General features: G+C 43.1%; 1 protein-coding gene across 3 annotated transcripts in view; it reads left to right on the top strand.

The window, feature by feature from the left end:
* Nucleotides 1-11,361: 11,361 nt before the first annotated feature.
* Nucleotides 11,362-19,830, top strand: part of sh2d3cb (SH2 domain containing 3Cb) — a 28,472-nt gene continuing 20,003 nt past the window's right edge. For 2 of the 3 annotated variants that reach the window (XM_023801815.2, XM_023801805.2), the window contains exons 1-2: nt 11,362-11,505; nt 17,226-17,853. In XM_023801815.2, the coding sequence (XP_023657583.2) occupies nt 11,487-11,505; nt 17,226-17,853 (647 nt within the window). In that variant the 5' untranslated portion in view covers nt 11,362-11,486. The remainder of the gene's footprint in view (nt 11,506-17,225; nt 17,854-19,830) is intronic. The other variant, XM_023801837.2, reaches the window with a different exon arrangement.

Below are 19,830 nucleotides of genomic sequence, written 5' to 3'. Positions count from 1 at the left end.
GCACTCAGCAACTCGGCAGTTACATGCACAACCTGCCTTGAATTCTGTAATGACAGAAACAAAGACAAAAAAATAAATCGTTGGCGGAAAATGGAGGAAGCAGGCTGCACAGGGGAGCAGGCAGTCGCCCAGCGAGAGGTCGCGGCGTGCAGAAGCCCTCGGAGCAGAGTCGGGTTGGGAAGGCAAGCCCCCTCACTGAGTCGCGGATGCAGAGAGAAGTTTACATCTCTCCTTGAGTTAAACAAAATGGCTTTTCCTTCAGCGGCGGTTCAAACCACTCGCGATGAGCCGCTCAGCTCTGCAGGTCGGCACAGGTGCCGGTACAGAGATGCTGATGACTACAAGCTCTCTGCACTTCCCCTGTAATTGTGCTGCCCCCCCCCCCTCGCCCAACCACCGCCACCTTTGTAAAATTCATCCCAGCTCCAAGTGCTGGATCAACCAGCAGGAGAACTGAATAATAAAAGCCATCAATCAGTAGGCATGCTTAGAAGAGCCAAATTACCAGTCCGTCAGATCGTGCCGGGGGCCTCATGTGGCTGGCAATCCGCTTATGCTCCCATAAATATATTGAAGTACAATGATACTTGGACATTTTCTCCTGCCTGCAACCTGAATCTGTGGGCTGATATCCTGGCCATGGGGGGGGGGGGGTTACCATGAAGTACCAGCACCCTTTTAATCACCTGCAATATCTCATCCCCTCACTTTCTACTTCGGGTTCAAGAAGAGCGACCCCACCGGGTGGCGCTATGGCGGATGATGAGAAGGAGGGATCCAGCTGTGTCTAGGAAGGAGGGAATCACTGTGAAGAGCAAGCCTGAGCAAGGAAAGAGGCTCGTCGGTTACCTGGACACAGTCTCGGCCTGGGTTGCTGAGGCAACCACGTCTGCAGCATTCTAACCGAGCAAGACGGGAGTGACAGGTGTTCCTCAAATGGCACATCAAGGAAACTTACTCAGTGTGCTCTTTATTATGGTTTCAGAGGTCCGCCTCTTATGTGGTGGGGAAAAAACCACATGAACTCCATTAAGGTGGGGCAGTGGGGTGGTCTGTGGCGAGGTGGGTTACTCCACTGCGACTGTGAACAGGAAGTCACTGCTTTAAGCCCTGCCCTCTGCAGACCTCTAACCCCTTCCTGAAATGCTCCAGGAACGCCACATTAATGTCTTAACCCTGCTCTCAGACGCCAAGCTTTGTTCTCAACTGTGTGTGTATATATTCATATATACAATGTGTGTGTGTGTGTGTATATATGTATACATACACACACACACTCTGTATATATGAATTATATATAATGTATTTTTCTCCTCAGAGAGAGCAAGTTGGGATGTGTAAAAATAAGCATTCCAATGTAGATGTACGCATACTTGTGCAAATGGCAAATTAAGCATCATTTCATTAAGTCAGTGTTTCCGAGTCCGGTCCTCGGGGACTCACAGCCGGTCCAGGTTTTCGCTCCCTCCGAGTTCCCTGCCAGACAGCCCACATTTTTAAAAACGTGGACTGTCTGCAGGTCCCCAAGGACAAAATTGGGAACCACTGCATTAAGTTAATCAAAAAAATGTCTCAGTTTTTGAGCCTTACCCTTCCCATATGTCCTCTTTCTCCAGCTTTAAACCTCGGGACCATTTCAACAGCAGAGCGACCCGAACGATGCCATGTGGTGTGACAGTAGCTTTTTAGGACACCCCCGCCGATGTGCCACGTCTCCATGGGAGGCACATTCATCTCCCCTCCACCCACTCCATGCCCTCACACTGCCTCAGTCCAATTATTCACTTCTCCCTCATCTCGTCTCTTTCTGTCTGGCTCAGTGCAGCTCAAGGTTAAGATTTAACAGTGGATTTATAATTGATCTCCCATTAGCCGCTGCCTTTTGTAGGATTTCAGGCAGAGTGATGAAATGCTAGGCGGACCGAAGGGGAGTTCTGTTTAAGCCAACATCTGACACATAGAGCTCATTATTATAATATAATAACAGCAAGAGTAGCAATACAGTCTGAATGGCAGGGAATCGGATACGGTCCATTTGCACAGCTGAGGGACGGGCCGTGACTGGCGAAATCCTACAGAGCTGCTGACACCACGTTAAACCCAACAACAGGGGCAGTGGCACACGATGCTCGTACCACAGGCCAGGAAAGAAAGCTGACCGGATCGGCGCCGTCACTCTATTCCCTGGCCTCGGCTTGTACGGCAGCACTGGCAGGGAAGCTTCACGTTTGCTGAAAATTACGCTCCGTGACAAAAACACCGGGAGTGACAGAAGCAGACATGGAGGGAGAGAGAGAGAATACCACTTGTCAGCTATCCTTGGATGCTTTTTTTCCATTCATTAATGATTTTTCATTTATTGATGTATTTTGCAAGCATTATGGTAATATAGCAGTTTTTACATAGGAGTTTTAGAATCTGCTCATGTTTGAATGAGGAGGCTGACAGCTGGTGGGGGGGCTGCCTGCCTGACAGGAGAAGGAGGTGGAAGGAGGCCGACATGCGGTCGAGCTGAGAGCAGAGGATGAGGCGTCACAGGTCTCTCTCATCAGCCCTTCTCATTCTTTTTTTCCCCCAAGCAAAATATGCCTTGAGGCACCAAAATAGAGCACATGCTTAAAATTAAACCTACCGATTGTTTGCATGAGCTTCTCCTTTTATTGCTTCAGTGGACACGACACCTCCTCCGCAGAATAATGCAACCTCAGCCCCCCGGGGGGCTAAACGAGCCACAATGAAAAGGCCTGGCTCTCCCCCCCCCCCCCCCTCTCCGCTCCCCATTCTCTCTCTCCTTCTCTCCTCATCTTTCTCTCTCTCTCTCATCAGAGGCGGCTGTAAATATTTAATGAATTGGCTGCCTCGGTCTTCAATGCACTTCAAGAGGATTTTCCCTGCTGCAAGGGCGCGCAAGGTCGCTGAAGCGTTGCGGGACGCTTTACATCACTTCCTCCGGCCGAAGCAGGTGTCTGGTTTCACGGTGTTCTTGCAGCCAAACCAAACACATCAGTGACCATATGCAAAAAGCGTAATACCATGCAGCCTGAACACCATCGCTGCCAATGTAGGGGACCGTTAAAATAACTTTACTCCAGTCCATTTCATGATTTTAATGATGGCAAGCCAGCATATGGCTTGTGTCTCTCAGCCCAGCACCAGAGCGGCAAACGCTGGGCTACTCACTTGCCTTGGTCAGAATCAGAATGGTTTCATTCACTATGTACAAAAGTGTGAGTGGCCCTTACAGGCTGGCACCCATGGAGATATTAGACTAAGATAGTCACTGTGGAATCAGCTGCTGAACTGACTTGATGATCTGCATCTAGCTTGCCTTGAACTGGGCTGGTCTTCTGTTCCCCTAACAGATTCTTAGTTGGATTGGGTGAGTTTTGCTTCCCAAGACTGTAACATATGACGCAGAATCCTGAGATTGGTGGTCTCATCTCAAAAACGAGAAATGGGTTGCGTTTTGAAAATTTGGTCTTCAATTATCCATCTGTTAGATGTTTTGTGGGTTCAGCTGGAGCCGGTTAAGATTTTGGTGTTTCATTTCACTGAGACATCCTGAAGATGAAAGCACATGTTTGTTGCAGTCACGCTTCTCTGAGCCCAGCATCAGTATTGCCTGGTTTTTGAAGGAGACACACTGCATCATTGACGCCTCTCCAGCAGAAGCTGTTGCGGCATAATAGCTTCCAGTGACTTGGTAAGGCTGAGGAGCTGGTCTCTCGCTCCACTGGCCTTTGATCAGCACAACTGGGTCATCTGTTTCCCTGTAAACCCCATTTATAGTACTGAAGCCCTCCAGTGACATAATGAGCTTAATCTTTAATTGACTTTTGAAAGCGACCAATAGGATCATTTTGAATGGGCTGGAACCACAAATCCACACAGGCTGGCTCAGTAGGTAACAAGAAAATTGATAATTTAGCTTCGGAAAGTGGATAATTTTAGCCTTTGGATAAAAGCCCTGGTTAATCTCTAAACCCCTTTAAGAATCAGGATTGGGCAGGACTAGGGTTAAATAGGCCAGGATTTGGCAAGGGGACAAGATACTGTGGTGATAGAGCAGGTCACCAAGGGAACCAGGACCATACAACTGCAAACTTTTAAGGTGCTGCCTTAAGATTGTTGTATCTATCACGATGTCAGCTGACAGGCGGTTTGGCATGTAGGGTGCAGAAGAAGTTAATGAGCCTGCCAACGTATGACGCATGGGAGCAACAAAAAAGCACAACGGCGTGAACCAGCTGGCCTAGCAACCACCTCCACGTGTCTTCCTGACAGACGGGTGGACGTCACTGGCTCCTTGGATTCACAGTGCTGTCTTTACTGCAGAGCCAAACTCCTTGCCTAACCGCGACTGCCCATTAACAGAAAGATGCAATTAAAGTGCACACTTCAATGACATTTTTTGATGTGATCACATCCATTGAGTTCCCATGGTTACATAAACACCTGCAGATTTGGTTTCATTACTTTATCGTACCGCGTCTCTTTTTCAGTAAAACTGGGCCAGGGTACTAACCTGTGTAGAGTCTCAAACTTCAGTCACCAGCTTCAAATTGCAAGTCTGAACCAGTATCTACTGCCCTCTTGTGGTGGGAGCTACAGGCCCCACACCTCACAGCAGATAAGGTCTCTTGCAGTCCCAGTCCTGGTGCTTCATCAATGATTGGTTATTGCTCAAGCAAAAATTTTAATTAATACAAGCCCTTAACTAGGTAGTTAGAAATTATAGGTCTAAAATGGGATAATGTACCAGAACAATCATGGGTGCTTAAGGAGCAGCATAACAAGGCTTCTGCCAGAATCTGAACATACACCCTTAACTTTACAAATCTGTTTTCTTCATTTCGTTCATATATAGTCCTCGGAGTAAACTACAGCATAAGCTTAACTGTCACTTCATTTCCCTTAACCACTCGCCTAATTCTGGGTAGTAGTGAATCTATTCCAGGAAGCACAGGGCAGGGTTACACCCTAGATAGGATTCTTGGGCACAAACACAATTTTTAGCAACACCAGACCATATAAACTGCATGTCTTTGGACTGTGGATAGAACCCACAAGCAAGCTGTGCATGGGAGAAGGGGCACGTGCAAACCCCCCCCCCCCCACCGCGTCAAGACAGGAATTAAAGCTGCAGCCTTTGGCGGCACGAGGCCTTGGTGCTGCCTGCTTGGCCACTTCAGTTATGTGCATTTAACTTTTATGGGCAATATAACATATTTTAAGGCAACATACATCTATCATCCATATTCTTTCCCTGGTCAGTGTTCTGGGGTGGGGGGAGCCTTTTTGTCTCTCTGGCTAGCATTTACACAGCCGACACCTTTTCCAAGGTCACATAGGCGCAGATACATGCCTGTGGATGTTTTAGTAACTGAGCAGTGCAGAAATATCCACGTTCCTTTACATTACTGTGTGAATCTTTTACATTGATTGTGACTTGATTGTTGGGTGTGAGATGTCTTATCTATACACTGTTTTCTGGTTGTTTTATGTCACTGCACTGACACCGAGACAAATTCCTTTTAAGTCTGAACTTACACGGCCAATAGATCTCATTCTGATCCTGATGTCCACATACAAACTACTTTAATTCCTCTGTAGGCAAAAAGGCAGATGGCACAGATACCTACGGCCCCCCTCCTCTGAGCGCCTGGAGGACAGTCCATCGTAACAGCAAGGTGGCACCCGTCAAAGCGTTAATACCTGCTTTGGGAACCGCTTTGGGATGTACTTTGCCCCTGGCCGCTCATTTCAGCATGTCTTGGGAATACTTATTAATTACTGAAAATATAAAACTAAGCTAAAGATTATTTATTTATTTTTTATTTTTTTTAATTTTAACAGACTTTTGTATGTTCTGTGTGGCAGGTTAAACCTGCCCAGGTAAAATGGACAAAATGGACAAAGTGTATAATTCAGTACCTTACTGACATAACTACAGTACAACAGCAAGGCTGGTGTTCATGTTCCTTAACATAGTATTTGGCTGTTCTGATATGGAACTGCTGTTGTACATACATCACCATTTAGTGGGCTAAGGTGACGCCTCAAAAGGCGAGTATTTAGCCTGCAAAGGAAAATGGGGCTTCAGCGGAGCGGAGAAATGCTGCCCGTTTGGGCAAACACAGAAACATCCAATCTGTAGCAGTTTTGTTGACAAAAACCCCTTTGTAATGACAGAGGTCAAAGGGGAAAGACCAGACTGATTAAAATAAACAGGAAGGCAACAATAGCTCCGTACATCAGTGGTGTGCAGGACGGCTTCCCTGCTGAAAAAAAAACAGTTTATGCTGGTAACTGGTTTTAGTTGGTCTAAGATGGTCTTGGGTGGTCACGTACCAGCTATTGCTGCTCTTTGATGGTTTAGCTGTTGGGTCACCAGCTGGTCATACTGGTATTACCAGCTAAGTCAGCTATAATGACCATCATTAGCTGGTATAAACCATCATGCGAAACCATACTTCAAGCTGGCCAACTATCATAAGATGTTTTTTCAACAGGGTTCTTTGAATGCACAAGTTGTTTGGTTCCTGATATAAAAGTGGGGCCAACCCTGTACTAGATGTACCTGTTAAAGCGATCGTAAGTGTAGATTTCTTGGACTGGGTATTTTTCAGTAGTTTTATTGCCACCTAGTGATCAACATTAAGAATCACATTGCCTAAGTGCAAAGCACTAACAGGTCATCATCACAGATACAGCACCAGAAATTAAAATGAAAAATTAAATGAACCCCCATGCTGACCATAGACTTGATGCTTCCAATGACTCTTTTCAACCATTTTTCTCTGATGAGACACAAGTCACGCTTCCATGTGGTCATTTAGAATGATATATACTCAGTGACAAAAAAGTTAAGCATGCAGAGTGGTGGAAATGGTAAATGGACTGCATTTATATAGCGCTTTTCTACTCCTACGAGAACTCAAAGCGCTTTACAATACATGCCTCACATTCACCCATCTACACTCACATTCACCCATCCACACTCACATTCACCCATTCACACTCACATTCATACATCGAAGGCGAAATGAATCTACAGGTGGTGAACGGTCATGTGACTGTATCACAATGATTATAATATCAGATCAAACGGACAACAGAGTTGGCAGGATGGGCACACTGCTGGTCCCATGTCAGTAGGGTGTGGCACCCCCCCCCCCCCCCCCCCCGGGCCTGGATACATGCAGCGATGTGGTGCGGAAGGGAGTCATACAGCCATTGTATCCTCTCCTGCGGCACGTCGGCCCACAGCTACTGTAACTGACGCTCGAGATCCTGCAGATTGGCACTGGGTCTGACTTGACGTCCTTGCTGATCCCACACATGTTCGAATGGGGAAAGATCAGGGGACCTGGCTGGCCATGGGAGGACCTCAACATGACACAGGCAGTACGTAGACACACGTGCCGTGTATGGATGGGCGTTGTCTTGTTGAAAGACTGTACCAGGGTGCTGTCTAAGGAGGGGTAAGACATGCGGATGCAGGATGTCACAATACCTGTCTCCGGTTGGCAGGCGAAAATGTCATGGGGTTCTGTAATGCTTGACGCACTATACGACAATCCTCCCTTGGCATGGTCTGTCTTGGGTGACCGGAACCTTCACAACGTGTGTGGGTGCCCTCACGTGCCCATTGGTTCTAGCATCGGGTGACTGTGACATCTGCATGCTCCACATGCCGGGCAATTGCACAATACGACCACACAGCCTCATGCATACCCACAGTGTGACCGCTATCAAGCTCCATCAAGTGCTGGTAATGCTGTCTAATGCGTCTACGAGGCATCCTCTGTGTCTGGTGACTAGACCTGCCAGCTCAAATCATTTACATACCCATCGCTGGTTTGCATGTTTACCAAATTACATCCAGATGGGACCATTACTTCTTTTGTCACTGAGTGTATGTAGACCTATATGTATTTCTGTGTACGTATCAAAGTTCAGTTTTCTACCTCTAGATAAGTTAAAAGCACAGTACAGCAAAATTTAACCAAAAGCAGAAAAAGTCATACAATTGGTCTCAGGGCAAAGAAGAGCTCCCCAAACACTCATCTCCCACAATTCACACAGTTGGCCCTACAATTCAGAGTTTAACCTAGCTACAAAGTATAACTCAAAATGTGCAACTTCACGCTTGAACAGACCTTGGCACTGAGACGGAACAATGTAACAGCAGCTATACACGCAACAGAAACTTAATAGGCAAAGCAGACCAGGAGGACCTTGAAGTTGTAAATAACGTCAAGAGTAATTCTTATATTAACTTAGCCTTAAAAATAGCAAATATCTGTGACAATGTTTTAAAAAACTTAATTGTCTCGCCTTTAACTGCTTAAAGAGGTTTATGAATTAATCATCCTCACTACCACAGAGTTCATTCTTCTATTGAAAATCTCTAATGGTGCCCTTTATCTTTCTGTGATGTATTTTAATAATAAGGGTAACACGACAGCTACTCTCTTCGTGTAATATCAACCTACTTCAAATTTAGAACTAAGATGTCCATAGTGTCACGTTTCAACCTGGTCTGGATGCCGTTAGGTGGGAATCACGTCACACAACAAGAAATCTCCTGCGTATGCACTTCACTGAACTTTGTCAGGTCAGTACAGAACATACAGCTATTAAACTCTGTTAAGGAAATTATGCAGGGTTGCCAGCTCTGGCATGGGTACAGTTTGCACTGCCCATGCAATGAGTCGTGTCTCATGAGCACTGTCGTCCCACCTCAACTAACTCTGTCAGTGTCTTACTATGCCCCTCATGTCCGATCGTGTCACATTCCTGAACGTGCTTCATTCAGAACAAGCAACACATTTAGGGAAGAGAGAAAGAACAAACTTGTCCATTGTGAGTTGCCGTACACTACCCCTCCTCCAGGAGCCTTCAGTACAGGTGACTCATTCAACATGTCTAAGAACTAGATTATCACTGTCAGCTTACAACACAGTCTGGGCAAACTCAAAACATGTATAGCTAAGTGGTAACAGAACATCTCCTTTCCTCCTTCTTTTAATCACTCTATCAAGTTCAAATGTTTTAACGCAACACCTGGATGAATTAACAAGAAACAATCTAGGGACCCAAGGTGCCTAAAGCTTCGGGCTTAGTCCTTTCCTTCTTGAATCATCCTTGACATGCACCAAATTTCCAACACTGTAAGAAGCACTGGGCCCCTGCTCTCTCCCAGCAATAGTAGAGAATTCCTCGCCACAGCAAGACCTGAGCCCGACAGAGTGAGTACTTCCTCATTGTAGGGCTCTCAAGCATCACCTGATCTTTAGTAGGAAGTGTCCCTGATTCTTTCCACCTGTGAAGGGTAAAGAGGACAGGATTGGCTTTCTGATATTTGGCACCTCTTCAGAGCTAAGTCACTGAAACCAGTTAACTACTGGAGTCTCCGGCATGGGTGCATGTGACTGACCTGTTTCCAGCCCTATTGCTGGACTGAATGCACCTCACTGCCAGTGGCACAACATCGACAATGTTATCTTCAGACCTTTGCCCACTGCTCATGAAGTCTTGGCAGTACTTGCGTCTTTGACATGGCGGGTTGGATAATTTTTTTCCTCTTGCCTGGTAACGGTCACAGTTCCCTGCAGGTTCTTCATTTTGCCTTGACGTGGCATCAGCACTGGAATGTTTGCGGCCTGTTCGTTGCTCAGTGTAAAAGTGATGTTGGCTCAGCTCTTCCAGCCAGCCGACCTTCAGAATATCTGAACTGGAAAAAACAGGTGACACTGCTATGATCTGTTCAAGTAGGAATTTTCTGCCCAGTAGGTAGTGGCGGAATTGGCAGGTGTAGCGGATGACAGCAAGTAACTCAAATCTGGTGATGCAATACGTCTGCTGAGCTAGTTTAAGATGGCTGCTGCTGTTGTATGATGGCTGATTAGAATTCATTCTTCCCCCCAACTTTTGACAGAATGGTTCTAATACTGTGGCTCGATACACCATTGTCGAGAATGTACTTGTCTGATGGGGTTGAGGTCAGGGCTCACGGTCAGGGCTAGTCAAAGTCTTCCATACCAAACTCAGCCGACCATGTCTTTATGGACCTCGCTTTATGCATAAAAAGGCATTTTGGAGAATTCTATGCTTCAAACTTTGTGGGAACAGATTAGGGAAGGTCCTTATCTGTTCCAGCATGACTGTGTTCCCAATGCTCAACCCCATCAAACACCTTTTGGATGAACTAGAATGGAGATTGTGAGCCAGGCTTTCACGTCCAGCATTGGTGCCTGACCTCACAACAGCTCTTCTGGATGAATGGGCATCAATTCCTGCAGACACGCTCCAAAATCTCGTGGAAAGCCTTCTCAGAAGAGTGGCAGCTGCTATAGCTGCATAGGAGGAACCACTTCATATTATTGCCTGTGGATTTAGGATGGGATGTTCCTGTGGGCATAATGGCCAGATGTCTTAATACTTTTGTCCATATAGTGCAGGTATCTCGTTTCTGAATTAACGAAATAACAGTCTGCCTGTTGCTGTTGAAGTTGAGATGTGACATGCATTTTTTCTATAGGTTAAAACATTTTTGTAGTCAGTTAATCACTTCCACATTAGGTGACAAAGGTTTGCAATTATTTTTACCTATAAAATAAGTTTTTACTATTACAATGTTTTCCTCTGTGCTTTCCTGGCAAAAAAGATTCTCATTGATCCCTTCAGAACTGGTCTCGCCATTCAGTTTTAACCAATCACCAACTCACAAACAAATAAACAACCAATAAAGGATCACTTTAAACATAATTTTAAAAAAAGTAGATAGCCAATAGGGCCCACCGTTCATTCTGGGCCCCTAGGCTACAGCCTAGGCAAGCATATTCCACCTTGACCCCATTGCAGTGCTTTGGTTAAAAAAGACACCTTTATGAGCAGTGAAATCTCCCTGTTAGAAAAAGTGAAACTCCTCCCCTTTAAGTTTTTTTTAGGTGTGTACTATGAGAACACATACATTGCCCCGAGTTCAATTTTGACCCAGCAGTTACAGTCTAATTTAGAAGAGTGGTCATCAAGGGTATATTCTGCCATTCAACTACAATAGCCATTTTGTTCTATTTTGTTGTCCGGTGTACACTGAATAAATAGATTGAAAAGTCTATTCCCCAAGATATTGATGAATGACGACTGACTTTATGCAAAAAAATTGGGAGGGTAGAATTATAAAAAGAGGATGTTTAAGAGGGAGGATGGCAGGAGCGGGTTATTTTTGAAATGGAGGACAAGGGGATGGTGTAGAACATAGAGACATTAGCTGGGTTCGGCCAGGCTGGGCGCATCTATCTCGGTAATGAGTTGCTAAATTTTCTGCTGTGAAACACGTGTCACATTTCCTCCCTGCTAGTAATAAGGGAAGTATTGCCACAGTCATTACACTCCTCTGGACTCCTCAAATGAGTGCGGTCTTCAGTCTACAACCCAGGAACACCGGATAATTAAACAACCACCAAGGCCGCGGCACCATGAGCAAACGCAAACTGAGTAAGTGTTTGTGCTGACAGGCAATGACTTGCTGGTAAACAATACTTATTTATGGAGGGTAACTGAAAAAGGCAGCTACGTTGCTCTTGTGCCCCTTGGTAGTATTCAGTCTCAATGGGTGTTTCATAGGTGCCAGATACAATAGGAATAACTTACCCAAGAGCAGTTATTTAAGCATGATATGTATAGATATGTCCAAAGGGAACAGGGAGACCGGCTGGGCAATGGACCGTGAAGTTCATGGAGTGACATTTCTGTTCCCTGTACGAGTGAGCAAGGTCCACCTCGAATAGGAACAGGGTGTTTAACGGGCTGTCATGCATCGCACGCCTTTCTAATAGAGGGGAACTGTGCTGTGACTCTTGGGCTACATGCTACTTTTAAGTGACATAAACAAGACGTTTGATTATAACTGTATAAAAAGCATAAAATAATTCCAACATGGGAAGCATTATCCAATATGGGCGACTTTACACTCAACTTACTAGAACATATTTTGTCATTAATACTATTCTTGGACTTAAGACAACGGCAAGTGCATTTTCTCACATCTCTGGCCTAAAATAATTCTTGTTTACTTTCTTGGAGTTCCTAAAATATTGACTCCATCATAGCAAAATTAATAGCTGTTTGATTAAAATGCCACTCTTTGATAGTTAAATAAAACTATATGTGCCGATTAGGTTTGGTATGTTTTTTAGGTAGCACCTTTCTCAATAAGGGTGGTCAAATGCACTTCGACCAGAGTCAAACAACAGTGGCACTTGCTGTGTCACTGTAGTTCAGGGTAACAATTATGTAAATGGATAAGAGGGGAAAACCTCTGGATGCCCAAAGTCAGCTGGCTGCCCAACCATCCCAGGCAGGCTGGCAGTGAGCAGGCCAGAACGTAGGCTGTGGCTTTGTGTAGCCCTGTCTTCTGTCACGCTGTCTATGCACCATTACGCCACCTGTCGTTCTGCACTTCAGTCCACTACTGAGCAGTAGCAACACCAGCAGCTTTATGTATGTAAGGATAGCAAGAAATACAGATTTAAATAGTGAGCCCAAGGGGGAATCCCTCACATAAGCTGACAGATTGTTTCATAGATTAGGAGCCCAATGGCAGAGGGCTTTACTGCCAATGGTCTTATGTGAGAATTACAAGAAGGTCTAAATTCCATGACCTCAGTGCAGATTCTCGACTGCACAGTTCTTTGATTAGCTCAGTTAGGCAAATGAGGATCTGAGTGTCCTATTAGTAAGCAGAAAAAAATAAGTCTATGCTCTACATAACCAGAAGCTGAAGGAGAGCTATTAGAATGACTCTGTTGTGGTTGTATCTACACTGTAAAAAAAAAATGTTCAGCCAACTCAAAAATTCAAGGCAACATGCTGCGATAACATTTTTGAGTTAAGCTAGCCAACTCAATTACAGAAGTTTAACAAACTTATAGACAGAGGTTCAGCTAACTTTGACTTCAGAGTTAAGGCAACACTGTAATACAAGTTAGATTAACCTAGGTACAAAGTTTCAATAAACTTGGATTGTTAAATTGTCAACACTATTTTGCAAGTTCGATTAACATAGGTACAGAGGTTTAGTCAACTTTGTTTGAGGAGTCAAATTAAATACCTCCTGAGACCCAAGGAAAAAAGTGTCCTTCAATTGTAGGTTATTTGTCTTTGGAGGAAATAAGACATCTTACAATTTAGATTTTTTATTTTAATTTCACAGCATGTCCTCTTTAGTGCACAACAAGAATAAATACGTTTCCCAACATCAGTGAAAAAATAAATGCAAAAATACAATGTCCACTACAATGGACATAAATGAATAGGTCGGGTCTCAGGAGGTTAAATAAACCTGCCTTGTTTAGGTGACATTTTAAGAGTTAATGTTTTCATTAACTTTTTTAAATAGCAAGATTCAACTGTAATATTTCAAGTTGCCTTGTTTAGCGTAATAAAAAACTTATATTACCATTAGAACTCACTGAAAAAAGTGTCACAAGTTTCACGTAGAATTGATGTATAATTTTCTTTCAACTTTAATTTTTTAGCTGCCCCATTTTAATATGCACACAAGAAGTCATGAAGATCAGAAGAGCCATCCCAGATTTACCCACCATCATGAGAAAGACTCTGACCAAAAAGGACCTTGCAGCTTTTTTTTTTTTTTTTCTTATATTGAAGTTTTGCTGGCTCAGTTCTGACTGATCTTAGAGGTTAGAGAGCTGTGGTCTTGGTGGTTTTATAGCATGTTGATATCAAGACAGATGGAAAAACTCTAGGAAACGTACTGGGTGTGTCTCCCGAGTGATTTGTATTTTAATGTTATAGTGGTGTATTTGATTGCAGGTCCCGCCCTTCGATGATTAACATATTTGGAAAGGTTTCAGGACAGTTTCTGTGCAGCTCCTGGTACCACCCACTCCCCTTTAGACCAATGGTGCTGGATGTATATTTCCATAGTATGACACAGTACTGTCTTTGACTTAAGATTTTTTTAATCCACCATGATTGTGATGAAGAGGGCAAGAGAACAAAAACCACATAAATGGTTTTAGTCTGCTTGCCAGTGAGTAGTTCAGATGGAGTATCCTCTACGGTTCAAAGAAAATGATATGGAAAATGATTTGCTTCGCTTTGATTCACAGCCAAGACCCTCTAGGAAATGCATCCAGACCATACAGTATGTACCTCCGTAATTTATATACTATGAAAGAATGTGTTGCAAAGCACAACAAGATTTCTTGGGAGATGCATACACATAAGAATAACAGCACTTAGACCAATTAATATACATCAAACCAAAAGCAGTAGCTATCAAATGTGGCAAAGACTAATATTAGTGCCATACCATCCTCAATTGTGGTGGGTTTCTAAAAATTAAGCTTAATGAAAATCTGAATATTAAATGAGCAGAATGATTTCATTGGTTTTCAGTCCAAGTTGTGGTCTAAAGACAAAAGGTACTGTTTCTGGCCACTGTATCTTGTTTATAGCTATTTATGCAAGGATGCAACAATGTGTTGTAATAAAGTGGACTGTTGCAGTAAACTGGCTTTTGGGTTATTTAGTTCTTTCAAATTATATTTATTAGTTGAGAATGAGCAGTTTTATTGGTTTTAAGTGCAAAAATCTAATGTATTAGCTTGACTACTTTAAGTTGAACTGACTTGAAAAAATTATATTAACCAAACTTGAAAAAAGTTTGAAAAAATTAAGTAATATTTTAAGTTGATCCAATGTTTCCTTTTTAGCCTGTAGGTTCTAATAGTAATATGTTTTTTAGTACTCTAAACAAGACAACTTGAAATATTACAGTTGAATCTTGCTATTTAAAAAAGTTAATGAAAACAGTAACTCTTAAAATGTCACCTAAACAAGGCAGGTTTGTACCAGGTAAACCTCTGAACCTATGTTAATAGAACTTGCAAAATAGTGTTGACAATTTAACAATCTAAGTTTATTAAAACTTTGTACCTAGGTTAATCTAACTTGTATTAGTGTTGCCTTAAGTCTTAAGTCAAAGTTAGCTGAACCTCTGTCTATAGGTTTGTTGAACTTTTGTAACTGAGTTGACTTAACTCAAAAATGTATTGCAGCATGTTGCCTTGAATTTTTGAGTTGACTGAACATTTTTTTTACAGTGTAGGTTAATCTAACTTGTATTAGTGTTGCCTTAACTCTTAAGTCAAAGTTAGCTGAACCTCTGTCTATAGGTAATTTGTTGAACTTTTGTAACTGAGTTGACTTAACTCAAAAATGTTATCGCAGCATTTTGCCTTGAAGTTTTGAGTTGGCTGAACATTTTTTTTTTTTACAGTGTACTCCTTCTTGTAAAAAATCTTGCTTCTCCATTTTGAATCTGCAGTAAGTTAATGCTTGCTGAGGGTAGAGTGTTGCAGTAGGGTCATTGGCTACCATAGTTCCCCCTCCCCCCGGAACCCCTGACCGACATGATATTTTTAATATCTGAGCCTTTGACCTCTGTCTTCTGGTTCTTGATTCTAGATTATAGATCCTAGATTACAAGTTTGCCCTGTTCTGACTGTTGCTTGCACCTTACCAGACCAACATCTGTCTCGCGGTCACCTTCTTGTCTTAGGATTTGAATTTGGTCTGCCCGTGGTGGTTTCGGTCTGCCCGTGTTGGTTTCTGACCCAGACTGTATGACTCTGATTTTTTGCCTGCTCCAATTAATGTTTTCCACATCTGAGTCCCCATTTCCCAGGCTCTCTGTCACAATATACTATATATATAACAATTAATCCACAGGTCGTCATCAGAAATGGCACCAAAATTACAGGTGATTCAGCGAAAGTGAATCGTAGCCCTCAGTGATAAATATGTATGCATTGTGAAGGGAATTGCCAGTGTGTAGATGGAGGACTTCTGTTTTACTATGACTTGTCCATCGCTTTACTTCCTTAAAACATCTTCCTGATAGATGATGGTGGCGATTTGGTTATATCAAGAGATGCTTTTGTGTATTGTTAGCAGAGGAGTAAAAGTTATGTTCTTTCGCATAATCCTCCCTGTTGGCAATATGTAAAGAGCAAAGAATTAAAGTTCCAACACTTATACATATTTCATATGTAATATAGAGGATGCAGTTTTGTTGTCATATATTTTATTTTGCATTTATTTATTTAGTGGGTGCCCAAATCAGCAATCAAGTAAGACTTACAAGGATGTTTGATATCTTGTGATGATTGTTCAGTTAGGAGGCTAACTGCTTAAGGACTAACTTGTTTAACAGAACTGAAGGGTTGATGATGTCAAAGGCAGGACTGCAATCTAGAAGCACAAGCTGACAACATGACAATGTTGACATCATTGATGAGGTTTTTTCAATGCTGCGGCTTTGGTGGAACTGTTAAGAACATTAGTTCTAATTTTTAAGTTTTTTTTTTAAGCAGTGGTCTACTTACAGCCCAGTTAAACTGATCATTGAGAACACCAGAAGTTAAGTCACTTCATATTTTAATTTTCCACATGCGCTTTTGGTTCTGCGCAAGGATGCCACTTAAATTTCTTCATCAGCGGTTTGTGCCGGATGTTGTGCATGTAGCTGGTGGAAATCATGTGGGTCGGTGCGTGTCGACTGCACATGTGCAAGGAAATTGACCAGGTGTTTCCAGTAGGTGGCAGCACATGCTTTAACAGAGGAGTGGTCAAACAAGAAAGAGCAGAGGAAGAATAGCTGCTGCAACGTGGTGTTGTGATAGTTATGGTGAACAGCTGTATGATGAGGTGCGGACTGCGGAGGTACCCACAAATCAAATTTTTCATACTGTTCAATATACAATATACAGTATACAGTATTTTCAAAAGTAGCACTATCCAAATCTTGTCAAGTACTAATTTTGTTGTAAGGATTTCAGAATACTGTGGTAAGCCATATTACCATAATACTGCCCAAGCCTAGTGATTAGTAACTTTAAAACTGTCCATAAAAAGTTTACTCTTTTCATTACACTGCTGGTATTTGTGTTTGTTGCAATACTTCTGCCCTCTGCTGGTCTGGTGGAATATCACTGCTGTGTTCAAGCACCAACTGTGACTTTCTGTGAGCACAAGCTTCTGCATGCGTGATCATCTGCGGGCTGAAAGCGCACATGGAAAAGTAAAGTATGAACAAGGTCTTAAGAAGATGTAATAATTAACTATGAAATTTTGTATACATGTATGCACAAATCTCAGTTATATTACCCCTGTCTTTTATGTCATAGGTTTTAAATGGTTTGGAAGTCTATCGAACCTTGCACACAGTCTTTCATTAGAAAACAGATCCTCCAAGACTGCTGCAAAGCATGATGGGAGTCAGGGTCTGAACCTGCTAGCAAAGAGGTACAGCGATGACACAGAAGTATGTCCCCACAGTCCCAGCCACATCCACTCCAGTGAAGCATGCTCACATTTGGCCACTATACCCCGTCTCTCCCGCAAAGAGAAGAAAAGCAAAAAATCCAAGAAGACTGGAAGTGGAGCTGTACTGGAGACACGGAAGGGCGACTATGTTGCGGACTCGCCCCTGCTGAGTGTGCTGTCTCTCCAGGGTGTGTCATCCGGAGATGAAGCCTCTTTCTTGGATACTGCTGTAAAACCACATCCTGTAGCTACCAGAGCTTTGCAGGCTGAGATTAAGCAGAGCTCAGGGCTACTAGAAGATGAAACAGCCAGCACGTCGCAGCAGTGTCCTCTGTCCCCTGAGGCTCAGAAGATGCCACCCTTGGCAGAGCTAGAGGACCACGGCCAACCCAGCACAATGGGGACCAGTCCACATGGGACCAGCAGCGCTCTTCCAGAACAGTCTGAAAGTCGGCTGGGTGAAGCCCAGGAGTCAAAGCCTTTAACCAGGTGATATTTGTTACAATGATGATTCTTTACTGAAGGTGTCTCCTTACATGCTTTTCACACCCCAAATAAAATCCAACAAGCAACAAGAGGAAGTGTCACTAACCAATCAGATGTCATGGTTCCGCCTCTAGTTGCTTGGACCCACCTCCTCTACAATCTTATTGGTTATCTCTCTGAACCAATCATTTTTCTTTCTGCCATCAGACCAACTTTGTGTAAGTAAAACTCCCATGAGCGAATAAGACAATAACATCTGATATGTGTTCTTTATAAAGATAAAGATAAAGATGCTTTATTGTCATTGTACAAGTACAATGAGATTTTGTTTGGAGCGCATCAGCAGATACACAGTAAAAAATTACAATAAAATCCAAAGAATAAAATATGTACACACACACACACACACACATACACACATTCACAGTGAATAAGGTGCTGGTAAATTAGGTCAATATAATCATACTCATGAATGGTTATGATTTTGTATAAAGTGCAGTGCTGGGGCAATTTTGCAGAGGTAGAATTAGAGTTATACAGCAGGTTTAAGTACCGGTACACAAATATTCAGAATGTTAGAGATGAGTGCTTTGAATTCAGTAGTGTGATAGCTGTAGGGTAAAAGCTGTTCCTCAGCCGGGTCATGCGTGTGTACAGGGTTCTGTACCGTCTACCGGATGGCGGGGGTGTAAAGAGTGAGTGTCCAGGGTGGGTGTTGGGTCCTTGCTTATTTTCTCAGCTCTGCGGCTGCACCGGGTGTGACGGATTTCTTCCAGTGATGGAAGCTGGGTGCCAGTGATCCACTGGGCTGACTTGATGATGCGCTGGAGGGTCTTCCTGTTCTCCAAGGTGCAGCCAGAGTACCACGCAGTGATGCAGTGTGTGATCACTGACTCTATGGTGCACCTGTAGAAGTGCACCAGGAGCTGCCGTGGAAGACGTGCTGTCTTCAGGCTCCGCAGGAAGTGAAGCCTCTGAAGTCCCTTTTTTGTTACTGCATTTGTGTTCCTGGTCCATGACAGGTCTCGGCTGATATGAACCCCGAGAAATCGGAAGCTCTGGACCACCTCCACTCTCTCGACACTGACGCTGAAGGGGTGGTGGTCCATGTGTTTCCGGCTCCTGAAGTCCAGTATCAGCTCTTTTGTCTTTTTGGAGTTCAGGGCGAGGTTGTTGTCTCGGCTCCAGCGCTCCAGGTTCTCGACCTCTTCCCTGTAAGCTGACTTGTTACTTTATGTATAAGTAACAGACAGAAAGTTACAGACAAGTTACTCGTTACAAGTTACTCGTTACTTTATGTATAAGTATCAGCACATATTCAAATATACTATGAAAGTTTGGGTAGGTGATGAGTGTAACTGCATGCATCACCATGCTAGGGAGCTGTTTCATGTCATTATTATCTATTTTATGTCCCTCAGTTTCTTACTGGGCGTTTTGCTGAATAAGGCCACTCAGAATAAAATCAGGACCACCGTGCCGTTTCTTGCATTCCTCATTATCTTCTTCTTACATGATATCTTGCATTAAAATGTCTGTAATGTGCAGATATCACAGGTTCATTTCACATGAAAAAGGTCTATCTGACAATTAAGTAGAGCTGTTCCCCACATGGCAGGCAGATTGTTGAATGACATTGACTCAGACCGGGCAAGGATGCTTCACCAATGACCCTCAGACACACATACACACACATACATGCACACACACACACACACACACACACACACTACATGTCACTGATTTCCATTATTCGGTTTGATTATTAGATATTTTATAAGCAAATAATACTTCTTTGGGGTCAATATTTTGAGTTATTTATAAAAAATGCTTTCATAATAGACTTTTTGATGTAAATTAACATATTTTGTCTTTTCAAAAACTCTGTCCATTGTTACATAGAGAATCGAGGATGTTCTTTAGCCCCCTCAAAACAGTTGTATACTAATTATTTTAAATATCAGATATATTCTTATTATT

This window comes from Paramormyrops kingsleyae, chromosome 2 (assembly GCF_048594095.1).
Source record: "Paramormyrops kingsleyae isolate MSU_618 chromosome 2, PKINGS_0.4, whole genome shotgun sequence".
NCBI lineage: Eukaryota > Metazoa > Chordata > Actinopteri > Osteoglossiformes > Mormyridae > Paramormyrops > Paramormyrops kingsleyae.
This window is presented reverse-complemented; position numbering and strand designations above follow the sequence as displayed.